The sequence below is a fragment of the Pocillopora verrucosa genome, chromosome 7, assembly GCF_036669915.1.
Source record: "Pocillopora verrucosa isolate sample1 chromosome 7, ASM3666991v2, whole genome shotgun sequence".
Lineage (NCBI taxonomy): Eukaryota > Metazoa > Cnidaria > Anthozoa > Scleractinia > Pocilloporidae > Pocillopora > Pocillopora verrucosa.
The window spans coordinates 3332959-3354357 of NC_089318.1; the positions used below are offsets into that span (position 1 = coordinate 3332959).

At 37.1% G+C, this 21399-nt stretch overlaps 1 protein-coding gene and 1 pseudogene across 1 annotated transcript; both read right to left on the reverse strand.

Moving 5' to 3' along the window:
* Positions 1 to 5124: 5124 nt before the first annotated feature.
* LOC131796630 (uncharacterized) lies at positions 5125 to 9669 on the reverse strand (annotated as a pseudogene).
* A 1705-nt stretch (positions 9670 to 11374) lies between these two features.
* LOC136282404 (axin interactor, dorsalization-associated protein-like) lies at positions 11375 to 21348 on the reverse strand. Its single transcript, XM_066170044.1, has 10 exons — positions 21157 to 21348; positions 19594 to 19657; positions 18793 to 18855; positions 18062 to 18110; positions 17424 to 17490; positions 16777 to 16835; positions 16070 to 16201; positions 15633 to 15755; positions 14667 to 14784; positions 11375 to 14021 (listed from the first exon to the last, which is right to left on the reverse strand). Exons 1-10 carry the CDS (start codon positions 21261 to 21263, stop codon positions 13925 to 13927), a joined length of 879 nt encoding a protein of 292 aa, XP_066026141.1. The 5' UTR covers positions 21264 to 21348; the 3' UTR covers positions 11375 to 13924.
* Positions 21349 to 21399: the final 51 nt, after the last annotated feature.

A 21399-nucleotide genomic window follows, 5' to 3' on the forward strand; every position in this document is an offset into this window, starting at 1 on the left:
TGGAGAGGAGAAGTAAGGCAGATCCAGCAGCGATTGCACGATCAATGATGTGTGCCAAGGATTCGACTGGCAACGTGTTGTTTAAGAGTAACGAATTCCTGACCGCTAACCAAAAAGTAGGTTTTTTTTTTCACGTCTTGCCTTGAAGAAAACCCTTGTGGATGACGAGCAGCAAGGCGATATCGAAGTTGTTACACTTGAGGCTGGTTTGGACGAGATTGTCAGTGAAGCTGTCTGTGAGCTAACACCTAAACACCCAATTGTTTACGATGCCTACAATTCGTGTGAGCTGGCGTTCCAGAAGAAGATGAGTGACTTTTCCATTGCTGTATTAAAGGACATTTGGAATTCTTTTGATGTTGACCTTTCAGATGTAACAGTTGGGCGCAACAAGCCCTACATCGAAAAGCTGCAGTCGCTTTGCGAGGAATGCGCATGTCAGCGTTGAGGGATGAGTGGCTAAGCCAATGTTAATTAACTGTTCTAACAGAACTTTCATTTAGTTATGCTGTAAAGTTCGTCGGGAGCATGGGGAAAAAATCTTTGTCGCCGTCCTGTATACCCTCTAGGATTGTTAACGACGACGACTGATTATAATGAAGTGTGTTAATGAAATGTGCTTCTGAGATGGAAAAAAAAGGTTACTCTTGTTCTCACTCGACTCCGATTTTGTTCCAGTAGCTGTCTCTTAAGCCTTTTAAGGTGAGATACGTTTCGCTAATACTGGAACCATTTATGAACTGATGTCGCAACCTCGTTCCCAGGGTTTCTCTTCTTCCCACCCCAATCTCAGAACTAGGTTGTCCATGTAATGAAATGGTCGCTATCGTTTTTCCTAAATGTCGTCAATTTGTTCGTTTCCTTGAAAGCCCTCTTAAATAGTTCAGCTAATGGCCCACAATTAGTAATTTAATGTTCTGTTTCCTTTTTTAGCTGCTTCTCGTTCCTCATGCAGTTAAAAACTCGGGGTCTAACAATCGCGTAATCACACTTTTTTCTATACGCTTTTGTAGTTCGATTGTGAAACGCCGCTTCCATGAAAAAGAAGAAAGAAAAATACACGAGTATAAGAGGTTGCTATGTTCACATTTGGGAAAACGTGTGTCGCTGTCTCAGTTTTCCATGCTTCTCAAAAGCATGAAAAAGTTCCCTGTGGACTCACTTGCTGACTGCTGTACATTCCCATTGCGTGTACTGATAATTTGGAAGTATATCTACATAATGGGACGTTATATTTCGTCTATTTGTGTGGCTTCTTGGTATTTTGTTTTGCTTCTAAAAGATCATGACGTCCAGTGGTAAAATCTATTTCGTAACCATTGCGTGACTTAACAGATATGATCACGATTGCATAAAAGATTTCGGCAAAAATGGTGTTTGAATGCTGTAAAGAGCATTTTGGGAGAAACTGCTTTGAAACTCGAAGCAAAACAAATTATTTTGATCTGTAAAGGCTCTTATAGGTTAGTTGTAGAAAAAAAAGCTGGGAAAATTGAATAAACTCATGTAAGTTGACTCGGCTCAGGGTGACACTAATGTCTACCCGAGATGGCTAATCTACAAGCGATAAAATAGTCACGGAAACAGATATTAAGTCAATATCTTATTCAAAGGATCTAAAAATGCAGTTCTTTAGCGCTGTGGATTACTGACGACCACATAGATTAATTAGAATGTAAAAATTGTATAATCGTTTGCTTACGGGTGTGGAGAATGTGCTATTTGTTGACTTCCGGTTGACACGCTTTTGTTGTGATAACAGCTATTTTAAGAGGCTTCCTACTCGGCGCTGGTAAAAAGCCTGAAACTAATTTTTCCACCCCATTTTAGACCAGCATTTATTCTCACAAGAATATCAATTTCAAGTGGAGTAAGATTTAAGTCAAGTTGCAAAGACTTCAATAGCAATGTTGAAAGCACGAAACGGTTCTTTCTATGATGCGAATGCAAAAGGGCGAATTTTATGGGAAGGTACCAATCGCGTATTTTTCGGATGCCTTTCAGGACATTTTGGCTCGTGACGGTTTATTATTTTATTTTATGGAGGTTTCAAAGGATATTACTAGAAAAAAATCCTATCACGTTTCTTAAGCCACTATAGGGTATCTTCAGAGAAAATATGAAAAATCTTGATTTTTCGAGATGTGCCACGAATTTTCATTTTCGCTCGGTCTTAGTGGACATTCTCTCTAAATGCTTCCAGTCTACCTTCATTATGAAGTTTCTCTTGTGTCTGCACACCGCGGCCATTGCTATCGTTATTGTGGTGAGTAAATTGGAATGTGAAGTTATCACATATGTCATCCCCAGTCACGGCGCTGACTTGAGTTTCCTTGAGGAAATTTTTTGGAGGAAATAAGATCAAAAGCCTGAAAATATTCCTTTATTTGGATAACTATGAGCAAAAAGATGTGAAAGTAGAAGCTCTTTCACAGACATTCTCCAAAACTTTACTAAAGAGTTATAATCAGAAGTTACGATGATTAAATCTATATTATTATCATTATTATTATCATTAGTGTTCCAAGTTCCAAGTTCCAAGCTCACACTCGGTTCACGCCACCATCCTTGTTTGATCTTAACCATTAAATAATTCAATTCACAATAGAATTAGCCCTCCTTCGGTGAGAATACTCTGTGAAATGATTCCCAGATGTCCACCTACTAAAGATTTAATTTTAACCGTGATCAGTAAAGTTTTCGTACTCTATTTCGTTACGATGTTTTGTCAGCAATTGGAATCACACAATTGATATTTCAGCGTTTTTTGATCAAGTGACGTAAGACCAAGAGTAAAGTAATTCCCCAAATGGAACAAAGTAACCATAAAAGGTTTATGAGAGCTGAAAGTAAACGCCACGATCATAGACTTGAAAACATGGATAATCAAGTCGCGATTGGAGTTGAGTACTTTCTCTGATCTGATGGTATCCAGTCACCTCGCCACCAAGCAGACTCGCCACCAGCGAACTCGCCACCAAGGAACGATCTCGCCACCAACGTACTCGTCACCAAGCGAAGTCTTCTCGCCACCAACCACCAATAAAGAGATTAGTCGAGGACAGTAGGATGTTCGGCTGATAAGTCTGTACTCAAACTTTATAAACGTATGTTGTCGAAAGCACGTTCGAAACCGATAAGTTTGTTCGCTTGTCTGTACTCAAACTTTATAAACGTATATTGTCGAAAGCACGTTCGAAACCGATAAGTTTGTTCGCTTGTCTGTACTCAAACTTTATAAACATATGTTGTCGAAAGCACGTTCGAAACCGATAAGTTTAGTTTTAATACAACTGCTATCGAGTTTCATTTCATCACTTATTTCTTCCCATGAAGTTTCATTTTCTCTCAAGTAAGTTTTTATTCCTCGCATCGAGTTTTGCAATTTCTCCTCGCTTACGTGCAAAAGACAAACACGATACGTTTCGATGTCAATGAGTTAGGAACGGAACACATCTAACACGTCGCTGAAGGTCATAATTTAAATACAGACAAGCGCACAAACGTATCGGCTGATTTGAATTGTGCTCGTTCGAACATCCTACTCTCCTCGACTACTTTATTCTAGTTTATCTCTTTATTGGTGGTTGGTGGCGAGAAGACTTCGCTTGGTGGCGAGTACGTTGGTGGCGAGATCGTTCCTTGGTGGCGAGTTCGCTGGTGGCGAGTCTGCTTGGTGGCGAGGTGACCGGTAACCGATCTGATTGGTCGATTGATTGGCAATTGCTTGCGAGTAGGCCGTCAATATCAGTACTTCTGTACGGGCGTTTATTACCCACGACAAAGTAAGTATCAGGCCGTGAGAAAAAACAAAACAAGACAAAACCGGCGAGGCAAGGGGTCTAGGCTCATTATTAGTGCCACACCCTCCCTGCAAACATTTCCCCAGGCTCGTCACAAATCTTCTTGTGGGTGGAGAAACGCACCTGCCGCAGGGCCATTAATGATCGAGGGCCTGCTCGCCTGCAGCCGCTCGTAGGATACGATCGCACAAGTTTATAAACCAATCGCAGAGTGCAATGAGGCAAAAGAAATCCATCACGGGCAATTGAGCTAAGGCACTCATTTGAAGATTGCTGTGAGTTAGATCATGTGATTTTATCACGGCCCACACTCTCAAGTAAAATGATCTGAGGGATTTGTCTCATTCGAATGGAATAATTATTGAGAGGTCTAATTTAGGAAGTTATATGGATTGGTTCCCTGCGAATTTGAACGAAGCCTCTTAACTGGAGTGGGAAATTACTCAAAAAAATCCAGTGAACAAGTAAAGGCCATGATGTACAGTTAGGTATCAGATCTTCGACAAAATGTTTGGGGCAACCTTAAATTTCGTTTAATTTCTTAGATTACAGTGAATTGACGCGTTGATTCCACTTCTTCGTTACAATCTATAGATTATTTAGTAGATAAAGTAGAACGCAAATTTTGAACACAAAGGATGGAAATACAAGCTTTAAACACCTCTTTCTAACCGAGTTCATAACTAACAGTACAGCTCGAGGAAAACGAATAACTAAGATATTTATTATATTGTGGGGTTCAAATAGATGAAATACGACCGGTTTAATTGACCAATCATAGCGACGTATTAACTGAGATATGATGACAATTGTGCATTGATATGAATCTGGTTATTTCATGCAAGATGCCTCTAAGATTCCTGTCAAGGATTTTAGCAATACTCCTTTCAAGAAACATAATTAAATCATATTTCATTTAATTTAACGTTTTTTTCTGGGTCATAGCAATCTACGCCATAAGGAAACAACTCAATTGTTGGATCCTCTAATCGAAGGGTGTTTTCAACAGATTTGACGGTTTGTGTGCGCATCAAAACTACATTTAAGGTCCTTTGTTGAAAAGCATTATTACCCATTACACCAAAAGCTCCCACAACTTCGTTATCCAAGTTCAAACAACAGCCTACTGTCCACATTGAGTTTGGAATTGCGATCTTTTGGTTTACATCCACGGCGTCGTGGAACCACCTCATAGGCTCCACCCTCTTGACTATTGTTGTAACTGGATGACTACCTGTTCTGCTAAATGTAACCGATGATATGCCGGTGATTAGGAAAAGAGTTCCATCTTCCGAAGAACAAGTTTGCTGGGCATATTTCTTTATTTTCCGTTCGTACTTTCCCCACTGACCTTTGTTGAAACCTGCAATTTGCGGCACGGAGTTGGTGAAGGTGAAAGTGGCAAGAGCACTTCCAGTGCTGTAACTTAAGATATCAACAGGAACGAGGTGGCCTCTCTCGTATCTACCCTGGATTGGTTGGTCCCGATACAATGCATTGCTTCCTTGATGAATCCCTGAACATGAGAGAGTTTTAAAGTACACTGATGTCACTCAATAGTCAAGAAATTTTGTTCTCGGATGATCCGCTAGGTAAATAAAGTTGTCACCCTCCCGATCTTAGTTACGAAATGTGTAAGTGAAAGAGCTCAGTTAAGTCAAAGAACTGATTTGCTCAACATGATTAAACTATCGATCATGCATGAATTTTCCCACAAGTTTCTCCTGTTTTCGTCCGTATGGTTGCTCCATTGTACTTGCAGTGTAATACCGTCGCATGTTTTGCGTGTACCGTTGCCCTAATATGGTAAAATGGGGTGATAGAATAATGATGCATAATATAAATGTATATCTAGCTAATATCTAGCTATCTATCGTCTATCTATCTATGTCTATCTATCTATCTATGTCTATCTATCTGTATAAAAATACATACATGTATATATTTATATACGCCCTTATATACATATATCAGTGTCTTATTCGTGTCTCATTTTGATGAGAAAACAAAGATATATATATATATATATATATTTCATGTATATTTTCAAATTGCAACGTTTTTGAAAACGGTTGTTTATTTTATATCTATCTTTCTATCTATCTATCTATCAATTAATCTATATATATATATATATCTATCTATCTATATTTATACATATACGTATATATTTCCTAGTGTTTGAACTTTAAGTTTACGATCTCTCTCTATATATATCTACTTCTCTACATATATCTATATCTCTATATGTAGCGTAACTTAAAGTTCAAACACTTGGAAATATATACATATATGTGCAATGTGCATGTATGTATGTATATATATATATATATATATATATATATATATAAAGTGTAAAATTTTGACTTACGTAAAACAGTGCTCAATACATAGAAGTAGAGCTACGTATTGTGGGAGGAAAAAGACAAATAAACTACCAGTTCATCCCTACAGACCTGTTTCGTGGTTGCCCACTCATCAGGGGATTTCCCACTTACATCCCCTGATGATATATATATATATATATATATATATATATGTATATATATATATATATATATATAAGTAAGTCCGATGTATGTTTCAGTCATGCGGAGCGGCTTGGTCGAAGGATGCTTTGTAAGATGAAAGGGACGACAGTCTTTTGTTGATTCTGGCCGGTATGTTCTTTGTGGTGGATGGTGGGTGGTAGCTCTCGCGGTGGACTGTCGTCCCTTTCATCTGACAAAGCATCCTCCGCCATACCAAAAAGCACTCGACGAATGCGGATACCGATACACTCTACTACTAACCACCCACGACTAACAACCGAAAAAACAGACAACGGAACAACATTCTCTGGTACAACCCCCCATTCAGCAAAAACGTCAGCACCTATATCGGACACAGATTCCTTGCCCTAGTAGACAGGCACCTCCCGAAAGACCACATGGCATAGGGTAAAATATGGACTGGACTATTTTTTGGACCATTTTTTTGGACACCATTAATACTTAGGGAGGGGTGGGATGAAGTCTATCAGTACTGAAGGAGGGGTGGGAGGCAGAGTGTTATTACCCAGGGAGGGGCGAGAGACGGACTATTACTACGCAGGTAGGGGTGGGAGGTGGTTGTAATAGTAAACACTACTGGTTAATGGAGCTTTTACTCGATCTTGATCATGGTTTGATGCTTGATGCTACTCTGGTTTGCAGATTTAATGAATGTAACCGAAGAAGTTACAATTCATAGACCCAACTTTTCGACACTCTTGTCTAATGCCTTCATCAGGGGTGATCTAAACGATGAAGGCACTAGACAGGAGTGTCGAAACGTTGGGTCTATAAATTGTAACGTCTTCGGTTACATTCATTAAATCTGCAAACCAGAGTAGCATCAAACCATGACCAAGATCGAGTAAAAGCTCCATTAACCAGTAGTGTTTACTATTACAACCACCCCCCACCCATCCCTGAGGCCGAACGGCTGAAACGTCGTGTATTAAACTCGTCCAGAACAGTCAAGAATTGACCTCTTCGTTACGTCCTTATGGTACACTTAACTATAAATTCACGTCGAGACATTGTATCCTGTAGATCCTCTTACTGGGAGTTCATCGTTAGGTATACCAATTCTGCGCTGCTTATATATATATATATATATATATATATATATATATATATGTATGTATGTATGTATGTATGTTTGTATGTAGGTATATATTTCCAAGTGTTTGAACTTTAAATTTACGAAATATTCACATAACCTCATCTCAGCATTTTATCGATGGCATAAGGAGTGCGTGAAAGACCAAAACAACATGAACGAACGGACGTTGTAGCAGTGGAATGAGAAACGATTTTATTTTTTCCTAAATTTCTTCATCAAAAAAGTAAATTATAACAGTAACACTAATTAACTTACCTGGCGTCTGATTCGGTTGCCATGGGTCACCTGCAGGTCTTGGTACTTGGGTTGCCGTGGCTTGTTCGGAGGTAATCTTGTAGAGTGAGTAACGTGCAATTCCCAAATTATTATCGTGGAGAGTGGCATAATACTCGCCTTGGCAGAGGGGAAGGGTGACACCTTGCTGCTGATGAAAGATTGGTCTCGTATTATGCAACGAGAATGTGTTAAGATTGCATGCTGATAACTTGCGACGTACTGGTTGTTCATTCAGGTGTTTTCCTTGCTCATCGTAATCTTTGACAAAAGAAAAGGTTGTCTATTTATTCATATTATCATAAATTTCTCAAAATCATGCTAGATGCTTATCCTTCATAGAGCTTCTTCATTCGGATGAAGATGACGACTACCTCCTTAGGGATCCATGTGTTATTCCTCCATTCGATTCTCATTCAGGGGTAATGATAAAAGTTAATATTTAAATCTTTGATAAATCAGTATTTTTTAATTGTTTTTTCTGAGCAAAATTAGACCTCGAGTAAGAATATCTGTCTTTCTGTAAAATACTCTTGAAAGAAATGCAGTAAAGGATCATTTATAATTTTCATGTTAGCTCTATGATCTCTACAACAAGTGAGTTTTCGTATAACGAATCAATCAACCGGTCATTTGTCATTTATCGCCTGGCAATGAGGAGGGTACGGGGAGGGAGGGGGGGGTAGTTGTAGTATTCTAATGATCCCCACTCATTTACAATCAATTTCCTATTGTTCTCCTTTTGTACTCTGTAAGTAACGACTGATCCCCCTTTCATTCTCCTGAAAACCATGTGAACCTTCCTCCCCCCAAAAAATATTACTTTGGCTCCAAAATCCCTCTTCCATCCCTCATTCCCTCCTCCCCCCCCCCCCCCCCCCCCCATGCGATAAATATTGGTTGTTGGTCCCTAATGCAGAATTAATGATGTATTGTTACGGTTAGGAGAAATTTGAAAACATCTTTGAAACACGTTTAATCGGCCATGAAGACCAAGATTGAAAAATGACCGTAAAGTTTTAGGAAGGAAGCTCTCTCTTTCTTTCAATTCTTTGGAGGACTGAGTTGCGTCTTTGAAGACTAGCGTAACCTTCCACAGTTTAGTCAACGTTTATCTAACTTTCGCTAAGTAATCTGCCATCCTCACAAAATTAATTAAAAAAGATGAAAACTCGAGACAAAAGTCAGTTTTCAATTACGCTTTGCTCGGCCATCGAGCGTACACCAAATTTCTCAGTTTTTCTTTTCTCCTAAAGATGCAACGATTTGCTTGTAATAACTGAAAAATTCTCGAAGAAAAAACTTCCGTCAAACTGAAATTGAAGTCCATCATAAGTTCTTTTGTTCTACTGTAAATTGTTTTTAGCAAGTAGCAGATACTGTTACTCAAAGTTTCATTTTGTCTATACATGGTTCAAAATTTATCCATCAAACATCAATATGTGGAGGTTTAAGTTTAGATCTATTATCGGAATCGAATTAACAACCCACACAGAATCCACCGCTTGAATAGGCTTGCTCTATGTTTGCAAAAATGTAAAAGTAACCAGCGACCTTTAATGTGTGTCTAATAAAGAACTGTAGCGTTTGAAACTGAGAAAAAAATTCCGCGTAGAATAAGTTCTAAGGGTGCCTCAGACAAACTTTGCACGCTCGCTCGCGTTTGAGTCATGATAGTCCCAGAGCGCTTATTCGGGAGCAACGCTTAATCCAATGAACACAGTTTACGTGTGCGAAAGGGATTGGAAATAAAGGGAACGCTTTTTTACCTTTTCCTGAGGTTTTTGTCACATTCGTTGCGGCCCATGTAAAAGTGGTTAGCTGAACTGCCACAAGCAACACCAAGGTGAAAGCAAAACCAAGAAAGTTCATCTTCACCGTATCGTCACAAAGGGGTACAACTATCCAAGCTTATCTCGACTGCTGTTGTGATCTCTTCACTATGTTATGTTCTTCTCGGCTTTTAAGATTTTGTGATAGAATACATTACATAATCTATTTCGCCTCAGTTACAACAGAGGAATTCATGAAATCTTAATGGATCTCATGGTTCACTTTGTCTCAATTTTTTTTTGACATCCCATCTTGTCATCGTATAGAAAAAGTCTTTCTTTAAGGCTAAAAGGACTAGTTGAAACAAAAGATGTGAATACCTACAGGAAATAAAGTAGAGCTTTTAAAGTATCTTATTACATTTAGTCTGATTGAATAACCAGTTGATTTCGACTTTATTGCTGTGACCTTGGAAATTTTTTGTCCTAGTCAACCTGTTAGTTAATAAATACCTGTAAGGGAAATATTTTACAAAAATGTTTTAGCTTCTTCCCGTGAAAAAATTAGCAACCGAACATTTTCAGCCGACAAATAGGCCACTAAGTAATATGTTTTCATCCGAAATAGGGAGCTCTTGAACACTATATCCTTACTCCAACTACTTACAAAAACTCTTACATATTTTCTGAATCTTAAATACCTCACGATTAAGGAATCAACGTATCTAAATCAAGGAGTTTTGTTGTTAGGTACTTTGTTGCTCATTTCGAATGTCTCGTGAGATTGTTTTGGTGAGCGTTCAAAAAATATGTTTACTCTGCCACGGTTAGCTGTCCCATACGGCCAAATATGCTTAAGATAGGGTATTTAAGAGCGTGTACCCAGGGTTGAATTATTAGAAGAGAGACAGAGTCTCAGAGAGTGAAATGAACCTCCTGAAAAGACTTCTGGTGCCTCCGTTTACGTGAGTTGCTCAAGCTAGTTAACCTAAACAGTCCAACACTCCGCTGGCGATGATTGACCCCCCCCCCCCCCCTCCAGCTCCACCTGAAAACCATATGACCCAAATCTTTAGTCAAAATCTTGACTAAGTCATCTGCCATCCTCGCAAAAACCACCTAGGAATTCATGGCATCTTAATAGATCTCATGATTCACTTCCTCTCAATTTCTTTTGATATCCCATGTTGTCATGGTAAAGCTGAAAGGACTGCTTGAAACAAAAGATGTGCATTAAGGTAGTAGGGAAGATATCTTATGGCATCTTATTACACTCAGTCTAATTGAATAACCAATTGACTTCGACTGTGATGCTGGTGACCTTAGCAATTTTTTACCTTTATTAACCTGTAAATTGATAAATATCTTTCGTGGAAAGTTTTATACAAAGATGCTTCATTCTCTTTTATTTTCAATTGAAAAAGCAATCTACGTATTTCCTCAAACCCTCAAAAAGTGATTCCTTAAAACCTGTCACTGAGATATTCAATTTGTTAACAATTAATGAAGAAACGGTACTCGATTTTGTCATGATGGAAATTTAGGGCTAACAAGATTGCGTTAATGGTGGTTATTAAATTCTAAAACCTCATGTGCACGTTTTGTGGCTTTAAATGGTTGAAAAGAGAAATTGCAATGTTCCTCGAAAGACCTTTCTGATCAATTTGATACGATTGAAGAAAGTTTTCACAGAGGAATCTCTATCAGATAAAAGCTAATCGATAGGACTCGTTGATGAAAAACGAATTTTGCCTTAAGTCCTGACTAACACCCCAAGAACTTAGACTCTGTCATTTTGGTCTTGTCCTTTAGTAATTGCCAAGCATACAATGTTATCAAAGGACGAAAACTGAATCAGTTGCAGGCGTAAGCTAAATGAAAAGTTTGACAAACAGAATGACCAGTCTAGGAGTGATTCTCACTTTCTAACTTTTATTTTTCAATCGAGTGCTCTTTGATTGCGTGTCGTTAAAGCAAAACAAAAGGAATCACAACAATCAGTCAGAAGAAAGGAAAAGATCTTTACAAGCCGCTGCGAACTCGAGGTAAAAACAACCAAACTGCCTAAAGCGCGGGAAAACGCGGGCGGCCAAGTCATGATTGGTGTTACTTTTGCATCTCATTGGTTGAAAAAGTGACAAAAAAGTGAGCCTTCTGGACCAATTACAGAACGAAGTAGAGTTAAACCGATGCAATCTTGGATTACTTTCGACTCTCAATCGAAAATGTCTCTAATGATAATGATAAGAACCCTAATTATGATATACGATGAAAAGAGCTCTTCCAACAAATAAACTTTCCTAACTAAATACATCGACATCTACAATTATAGATTTCAACTACAATTTTTAAAATAAATCGATCTACTAAATAGTTTCTAAATCTAAGTTACGTTTAAGATAATAAGGAAATATACTTGATTTTTACCGTTTTTCTCTGACATTCACTACCAAATAAATTGCCCTTAAAATGTTAAAAACATTAAAACATTTCCTTTTCCAATGTCGAACAAGACGTTTCTTCCCAAACTAAGAACTTGCGCTATATTTTAACGGTGTAAAAACTTGTAACTAATTCACGTTGAAGTACCAGCCTGTGAGAAGCAAAGGATTTGTTTCGTCAATTTCTAGCTTATAATATGTTCCACTTACTTAGCACATCAGTCTCTTATGAAACCTATAATAATAATTTTGACATTCTAGGTCTAGGGAGAAATGAATATTGAACCCTCTTCTCTAATAATTCATAATCCTTCACAGGACGAAATTGCAAGAATCCGTAAACGGAAACGTGGCAGAAACATGTTAAACCGTTCCGGAAACAAGACGGATAACCTGTGTTTCCGTTACCGGTTTCGTGACGTTTTCTCGCGTTTCCGTTGTTGCGTATACAACGGAACCGGACCACTTTTACGTAAACATAACGGAAACATGGAGTTGCATGTTTCCGCCACGTTTCCGTTTACGGATTCTTGCAATTTCGTCCTGTGCTTTTGGAATTCGCTGTTTTCAAACTAAGTTTGCTTTTTATCTTGCAAAGACTTTGATATAAGGGCAAATTCAATTCTTCTGGCGAACACTGTAAAACTAACATATTTCTTTAAAATAGCTACATATAACTAGTTCCCACGATACAAAAACTCATTACAGAGCCAGCGGATTTTAAAGAAATATGTTGATAAGCGCTAACCCAAAGTTAAATTTTAATCTAGGTTTCTTAATTCCTTTATTCCTTTATTCAGAAGCCTTTTTAGGATAATTTTCTGTGTTCTTATAAGAGCATCAAAGAGCCATATTCTAGACAAAAAGGAATTCGACTGAATTTTCTTCTAAAGCTTTCAGATCTAAATCAGGTTTGACGCTAACCCGGGGTTATCTTAACCCAGCTTTAAACAACCCGGCCTTGGCGAACACTGTAAAACTAATACATTTCTTTAGAATTCGCTGGCAGGTAATGATTTTTTGTATCGTGGTAAACTAGTTATATTTTAGTGTTGTAATTAATTATGATACTGATACACCGTAATACAAATGGTACGCAATTTCCAAGACAAGGAGTATTTTAAATCCCTCATCGATAGATACTTGAAACAAATATCAATTTTTGCTTCAGTAGCTCACAGCCACTTTGAAAATAATTCTCTGCGAAAATGCGTTATCAATGAAAGAAAAAAAAACCCTACTCACACTTTGTAATAAAAAATAGCTTGATTCCTTCCCCTTGTAAAAACTCTTGGATAGTTTTGGTTAGCATCAGGATTGCGCTTAAAAATTTTAATAGTATATGTGTATGATTCAGTAGAAAGATATTGAATCCTTTGACTCCTTGCTCGTGTTTCAACAAATGAAATAAATCATCTTTATCTAGCCCACGAGCAGGTCGTCATTGTTAGGGCTTTGGCACAAGCGTTCGTCACCCGTTTGAGGCCCAGAGTAAGGCGAGAAGTCGGCAAGAGGTCTGGTACGAGGTATTATGAGTGCCAGACCCCTTGCAGACTCCTCCCTGGCTCGCTTTTCTCAACGCTTCAATACTTCACGCGGGCAAAAAAATGCTTGTGCTTAAGCGCCAATAAATATATTTGATTAGACGTTTTGGTGTGTAGTATCACAGAGTATTTTACGAGTTATGCCGTATTTTATCGAGCCCGTAGGGCGAGTTAAATCCCAAACCACGAGTAACGATACTCAGCGATACAACACACCAAAACGCCTAATAAGTTATTTATTATTCAACTGCTTTTTGTTCTGCCAAGTTTTTCTGCTCATTTCTTATATGGCGGGAAAAGCAAAGTGAATAGAGAAGCGTCTTTTTGCAGTACAAAATAACCAACTGTCCAAATGACCGTACAATATCGCAAGATATTTGTACTTTACTTTGTGCTGTTGGATAATAATAAGGGCTTACTCGCATGCTATCTATTGTCTGATATCAGTCATCAAGGACATTGAGTGTTAGGTGAAGATAAAGCGGTTTTTGTGTATATAGATTTAACCTCTTGCGATTAAAATCCGTTGGTTTCTGATAGCTGAAAAAAAAAAAGGAACCCTGCAGTTTAAGACCGTGAAAAAGCAGTATCAGGATAACAATAACAGCAGACGGACACACAACATTTAGACAGACAGACATTAAGATAGTCAGAAAGTCAATCAAATAAACATGGCGAAAATCAGTTGGTCAGAAAGATAGACATTCAGATAAAGAGGAAATCATTGACCGTCAGGTAGTCAGAAAGTCAGAGGGACAAGGCAGTCAGACAGACAAGCTGACAGGCAGACAGACTGACAGACAGACAGACAGTTACACAGTCAATAAAAGGTAAGCGCAGGGTTTTCAATGAAAGCCAGTTACCCTCGATCTACCGCCGCCTTAATCAGACCTCTCACCGCTCTCGTGTTTGAGTTTTGCTGTACGCCCACTTTTCCGGGCTCAGCCGCCTCTTCAGGCACCGTCGGCAGCCACTTATGGCAAACGCTATTGAAATCCCTGTCAGTGTCCAGTCCAAGAACATAAGACAGTATTCCGGAATTAGGCTCTGACCCAGAATCTTTTAATACGACCTCAAGGCCACCGCTTATGTCTGTACAAACACTTTAGTCAACTTTGATTGCTAAGATTGCTTATACCATGAAAGCGTCCCTGATGCAGTTAACAAATAGTCGTATTTACTTACAGTTCGATACAGGCAGGACCAGGTTTAAACTCGTCCTGTTCCATGAAAGCAAAGCACCTTGTGCTCACAATATCCTTTTTCGGTTTGTAATGTTTAAACTCGAAGAATATTGCGGTACCTGTATTGTGAAAACAACGAGGAGTCTTGACACGTTTTAACTGCCCAGTAACTAACAAGTGATTCTCTGTTCTGGTCACTGTACATTTTAACTTGAAAAAATTTTAGGAGAATTATGGCTTTATTAAGGCCTATTTACACGGCACGACTTTGTCACGTGCGACAAGCTTACGACAGGCCTACGACATGACTTAAGAGTCGTAAGCGAGTTGTAGGTTTGATTTACACGAAACAATTAGTGTCGTAAGCTTGTCGCATGCGACAAAGTCGTACCGTGTAAATAGGCCCTTAGAAGGTAACATCTTCCTCCTGAGAACTTTGTTTTATCACCTGCTCGATTGACATGGCAAGGAGAAGTTTTACATTATTTTTTAACTTCCAGGAAGTTAGAACAGATAAGGCTGGATTTGTCAGAATAAATCAAACATGTACAGAGTGAGAACCATGTAAGACAAATTGAAGGGATGTACGGAAAAAGCTCCTTATTGTGACTTCTGATTGACTACACGATTTTCCTTTCAAATTTTCCTGTGTTCCCTTGTGAAACAGTGGGGAGAAGAAGATGCTGCATCACAGCCTTTTTTCTGTGTTCCCTTTCAATACTGACCATTCAAAAAAAAAGTTTGGTCAGAACAGAGCTTTTAATTTCAAATCAACAAACTATACTGGCTTGGTACTCAGTGAATTTGTTAGAAATGAATCAAACTTCCTCTTCTGAAATCTTATTTAGATGTGATTGGTGGAATTCTCTCCTTTTTTTTTAAGAGTTCTCCCTTTGACAATGTTTTTTTTGACAAAGAGCCCAACAGACACATGGAATTCCAAAATAAAAAATACAACAACTCTAACCTCTTGGAAGTTTCTCTATAGGCTTTTGAATTTCTACATCAGTATCAAAGTTGATAAACTTTCCATTAACTCTGTTTGAAGTGGGTGTATCTTGAGCTGGGGTTACATTCACACCATTGGCATCTGTAGAGAGAAAACACTCAATAGTTCAATATAAATTTGCTGCAGTTATTTGTTAGCTCTTTACACCCTAAATATCAGTATGCATATTCTCCATACTGTTCTCCTTACATTTCCTAAGGTGCTGGTAAGGAGAATGTACCTAACAATCAAGAACTTCTTTTGTTGGTGATCATTTACTTTATTCTTGTGACCCTATGTGTGTTTTAGGGATGAAATTGAGAGGAGAAATTACATGCTCATGGTGACTCTTAGGGGTTAAAGGAATTAGTTAACATCCCCTCCACCTTGGCATTATAATAATCATTGATCATTACCTTTCACAGAAACAGTAAAAAATGGATTAATGTACACATGGGCATCCTTCAGTCCAATCTGGTTGATTCGTACAACAAGTCGATGATATCCTTCTTCGAATGGGATACGCGGCAACAAAGACCCTCCTTCAGCTTAAAAAACAAGAAAAAAGATGAACATCATTATATGACAGAGCAAAAATACAACAAAATGAACAAATGTATGACATATGTAAGATTAATATCTGAAAAAGGGTTGTGGTTGTTTAACATGCTAAATACATGACCAGATTATTTCAACTGAGTACTGTTACTGATAGTTCTCTTCTGTAAGTTTCTAGAACTCTTTCATAAATGGTGTGCTACACTGCTGTTTTTATTGCATTTCTGTAAACTAGCCTTTTCAATCAGTTGGTATAAGCATGTTTTAAAAACAATTGCAATATCAGGAATTTTCATTCAATCAAAAGCACATTAATTTTCAAGGGCATAGAAGAGTATTAATCATGCCCAACTCTAATTTTGAGGTAACTATCGCCCTATCTGAAAATGGGATCCTGGGCAGTATAAGTAATCTGTGTCACACATTGAACTGTATGATTACTGATAGAAAAGACACCAGACATAATGATGTTCTATGACAGAGTACACTGGTGTACTCAAGTAATAACTTGAATGCCTATAAGATCTTAAAGTGTGTTCATGCATTAAAAAAGGAAAGAACTCACCAACTGAAGAAACATGCTCAGTTCCATTTTCATCTCCATATTCTGTTACATCAGTATCACTAACAAAACAGAAAAAAAAGTTGTAGGCTTTCCATCCTTCAGACAGCAGTAATGTTTGAGAGACAATTTACATCAGAAACCAAAAGATGACCCTGAATGAAGAAAGAACCAAGGAAAGGTTCAACTTGCCAATGATCTGGACAGGACCCATCAAGTCACATGTCACTGAAGACCTGATCAATTTGGTGATCTTTATTTTAGAAGAGGCAAAAGTTTAATTGGCCATTTTACAGTAATGCATTTAGTTGCCAAGCCTTTAATCGGAGTGAGGCTGAAAGTGACCTTGTTGTGATAGAGACCAGTATCTAATTAGCATGATAACAAAGTAATTTACAAAGCAGCAATGTTTGTATCATAACAAGGTCACCCTTAGCCTCACTCCTGTTCAAAGGCTTGGCAACCAAGCATGCAACTGCAAAATGGACTATAAAAAATTTCCTTCCTGTATGTGTGGTGCCAAAAATTTGATGAGCTAACCAAGATCATCTATTCAATCAGCTTGAAATTTTTAATTTTATTCCTTGCTGGCCCCACCAGTTACAAAATAACAACCTAAAACTTACTTATTGATCTAAATTATGACTAACCTTGTTTTAGGCTCTTCGATCCTGACTGGAAAAGGACCATTCCAACCTACATTTAAGTTTCTCAACACTGTGCAAAAAGAGTTGATAATGGTAATCTGCAGTTAAAACTGTTGTAAAATAAGAAATATTTTCAAAAGACAAACCAGTTAATAGAAATATTGTGATGAAGCTGGCTTAGGAATAGCTAGGAATATCATTGGGACAATTTTTGTTGCGCTGAAAGTTGAGAGGTTGTTATAAGAATATTGGAGGGCACTTAATCATTACACTACTGTCTCCCTCAAAGAGGTTGTATCAATTGTTTCTAAATATGAATATGTCTGGAGTTATCAGGTACTCAGGCCATTACAAGCCATTTTACAGTTGTTTATGTTAGTTGCTGAGCCTTTGATCTAAAGTGAGGCTGAAGGTGACCTTGTTGTGATAGAGACCAGTATCTAGTTAGCAACTGATAACAAAGTAATTTACATTTAAAAAGCAGCAATGAATGTGTCATAACAAGGTCACACTCACTGCCTCACTCCTGTTTGAAGGCTAATGGCAACCTAGCACTCAACTGTAAAATGGATTATTGAAACATATACTGTACAATTATTCAGGGAGCAATGACAGCATAGTAACAAACAATGCACACTCACCTTCACCAACTTTCTTGATATCATCAAATGAGATCTCATCATCTCTAGCCTTATTGTAAATCAAAATAAAAAGTAATAATAGACAATTAAGAAGATGAACTTTAAACATTTCAAGACTACATCAATTATTGATTAAAATTAACCAGTTGATTTACTTTCAAATTTTAGTGTATATGATTATAATAATCATGCATTGTCATTAAATTTTCAACTCTGGTTATTGAATTTCTAATGCTCTGATTGGCTCATTTAACTCCAGTAAAATGGAACTCATATACCCAATCACCTTACATAGAAACTAATACACACAAGTATTTCTTAATCTTAGCATTAAAACAAATTCATTAAGCTCCCATAGCTAGTGTTCATAATAAAACAATTATTCTATTCGTGCTTGTTGGAAACAAGATTTACTATTCACCATTTAATATCCAACAGCGCTCATGGAATAATTGTTAAGTATTAAGCTTATTATAGTAAATGTGTTTCAAAGATATGGTGCCAAGGTTATGCTAAATTGATGCACTATTGATGAGCAATCTCCTTCCTAAATAATAGAAACTGAGGGTGTCTTATAAAACTGATACACAAAATTGCACACTCTCTTCTCAATAACCATTTACAGTACATAACAGAACTCATGGTCTAAATGAATTTCACCGAAATTTTTCCTCATGCAAGAAAAAACCTCGTAATATTATCAAACCAAACATGATCACAGTCAAATTCACCTGAGTGGATAGTAATATTTTGCTTCTCTTCTCAAAACAGGCTGACATTTTAAGCATCAGTTTCTATAGAACAAACATTACATTTAATTTGTTATCAATAAAATTAAAGTAAAAATTTGTGTGCCATAATCATGTAAATGGCTATGTCTATCTTTCATTCTTGAGCAGTAAATGGAGCAAATGGACCAAATCTACTTGGCCCTCCCTCTGCAAATGTTATTTTTCTGCAATGGTCAAACCCTTTCAAGTGTTTACAGTCATTTGAAAGCACTGAAGTGTGTCTAATAAAGGGGGTACGTTTCTAAAGAAACTGCTGTATCAGTGTGAGAATGTTCAGGGTAATTTGGTGTAATATTAACTGAGTTGATAATGTAAATCAGCCCACGTAAAGAATTTTAAAAAGCTGACATTTTGAGCATTGGATGAAGGGCTCTGCTGAAGGGCTAATGCTTGAAATGTCAGCTTTTAAACTCTTTACTGTAGCCAATTTACATTTTTATTAACTCAGTTAATAGAACCAAATTAGACTGAATGCTCTCACACCAATATAGCCCTACATTTTTTTAGAAACTACCCCTTTTACTTGCGTGTCTAATTAATAGATAGCCAAAAGAATCTCTCTGCTTAATGAATGTATGAACTACATTAAATATTACTTAGTAGTATACGCAACTCAGTGTTTTGGCAATATGGCAAGTCAGGGGTGTGTCTGTTTCAAGATTGATGTGGTCAATTAATATATTTTACTTCAGACATTGATTTATACACAATAATGAAAGTTTTAACTCTGTCTCCACAAACCTTCTGTTCCTCTTGAAACATCTTGTTTCCCAGAGCACAATGTTTTTTCAAGTCTCTAGCGAGTCTAGACAAAACAACTTTCTTTATTAATCAGTGGTCATCTACAAGAATTTCATTAAGGAAGGTTACAGATAGAGAAAAGCAAAAAGAATCAGATTCGAAAATTCTAAATAAGCTCATTAGTAAATATTGTGGGCAGATTATCAAGAAAAATTTTAATCCTTCAACTCTCAGAGTTGATTGACAAGTAACTTCTTCCAGTGTTTTTCTTTTCAGGTGGTAACCAACAAAATTTACTGCCTGTAGTATCTCTTATTACCATTTAAAATTGCTTGGAATTCTTGAAAATTCAACAGGTAAAAGGATTCCTTTAATGGTTTGAAAATTTATTTTATCGTCATGCTTAAAATAAGGGAGAACACTGTTCTCCCTGTAATACATTCCATATATTACTCAGCAAACAGGTAATGACAATACTCAAACTTATCAGCTAGATGTTAACTCTTGATCTAATATTAAAATCTTGTAACTAACTTACAAGGAAATCTGTAACAGTTAGAGGGGAGAATTAATAATCAGATCTTGGGAATTAAAGGGTTAATTTAATAAATGTCCACCAAATTATCATTTTTATCAAAAATTAATAGATAGGTATATCATATATATACAGATTTAACAGTACATAGTCAGTGGCTAGTCATTTTAAATTCTCCCCAAGTGTAAAAAACAAAAAAAAATTAAAATTGTGAAAATTAAATATTAGGTGACATAGATTTGTATATGACTTAGGCAGGCCTGAGGCCATGCAAAAAAATTAATTAAAAATGACAAAAGAGAATGTTTACAAAGTATTTCAAGAGAAAGACAATTGAAATTTATTTATAACAAAAATTCACCTGCTAGAGCAGTAAAATATGATTAAACTGGAGCAGAGCTTATTGCTTAAAATGAAACACTTACGTTTAATATACATATTATATATCCAAATTTGAACATTCTAAACATTTATCACCCTGAACATATCTAAAAACGATTATTTCTACAGAGACTCGCGCTGTTGCTACCGTATTTCTTTCGACAAGTTTATGTTAAACCATTCCTAGATAGCTGTTACCAATCTTCACAAGCTTATCATAATACACAGTCTAGGTTCTTTTTTAGTCGTGAAAAATATACACACAGTAAACTATGATCATCTTCTCTTGGGAAATTTCTTGGGTAGTTTCAACCATTTATACTGAAAATGGTTAAAAAAAGACTAAACCAGAATCTTAACTAAAAAATTAAAAAATGTTTTCTGAAAAAATTAAGCCACTTTCAAATTCTGAGGGCTTAAATTTATTCCGCAAACAAGAATCGAAACAGTACCGTTTCATGCAACACTAAATGACCTTAAATATTCTACCTATTCAGGCCAAAATCCACTAACGAAGCTAGCCATAAAGTAGCTTAGATAGGCGTCGTTGCTTCCTATGAGATCGCAGTGAATTACGGAGCAAAATGTGTGTACTGCATATAAAAGAGGAAAGCAAATAAAACAGACATATCGTTCTTATGTGGTACCTTGAATACTCCTCGGCGGCTTCCACCAGCTGGCCCCAAGAATCAAAATCCTTTCCTTTCTCAAAAGAGACGTACCACTGGTTTATTGTTCTGGACTTTTCAGTCATACTTTCGTCTAGGTAGTTTGCAGATCCATTTTTTTGCAGGTGATTTTTAGATATTGGCCATCAAGCGCAAGAGACTGTCAGCAAATGTACATGATTCGTTACATGACGTAACTTCCGAACACTTTTGTACCGCGGG

Bases quoted from the DNA above. Each gene is read 5' to 3' on its own strand.
- LOC136282404 (XM_066170044.1), bottom strand. From the start codon at position 21,263: ATGACTGAAAAGTCCAGAACAATAAACCAGTGGTACGTCTCTTTTGAG. The intron at 19,658-21,156 runs GTACCACATAAG...TGTTTTGTCTAG, and splicing joins GCCGCCGAGGAGTATTCAAG to ACTCGCTAGAGACTTGAAAA. The intron at 18,111-18,792 runs GTGAATTTGACT...ATTTACAATAAG, and splicing joins AAATATTACTATCCACTCAG to GCTAGAGATGATGAGATCTC.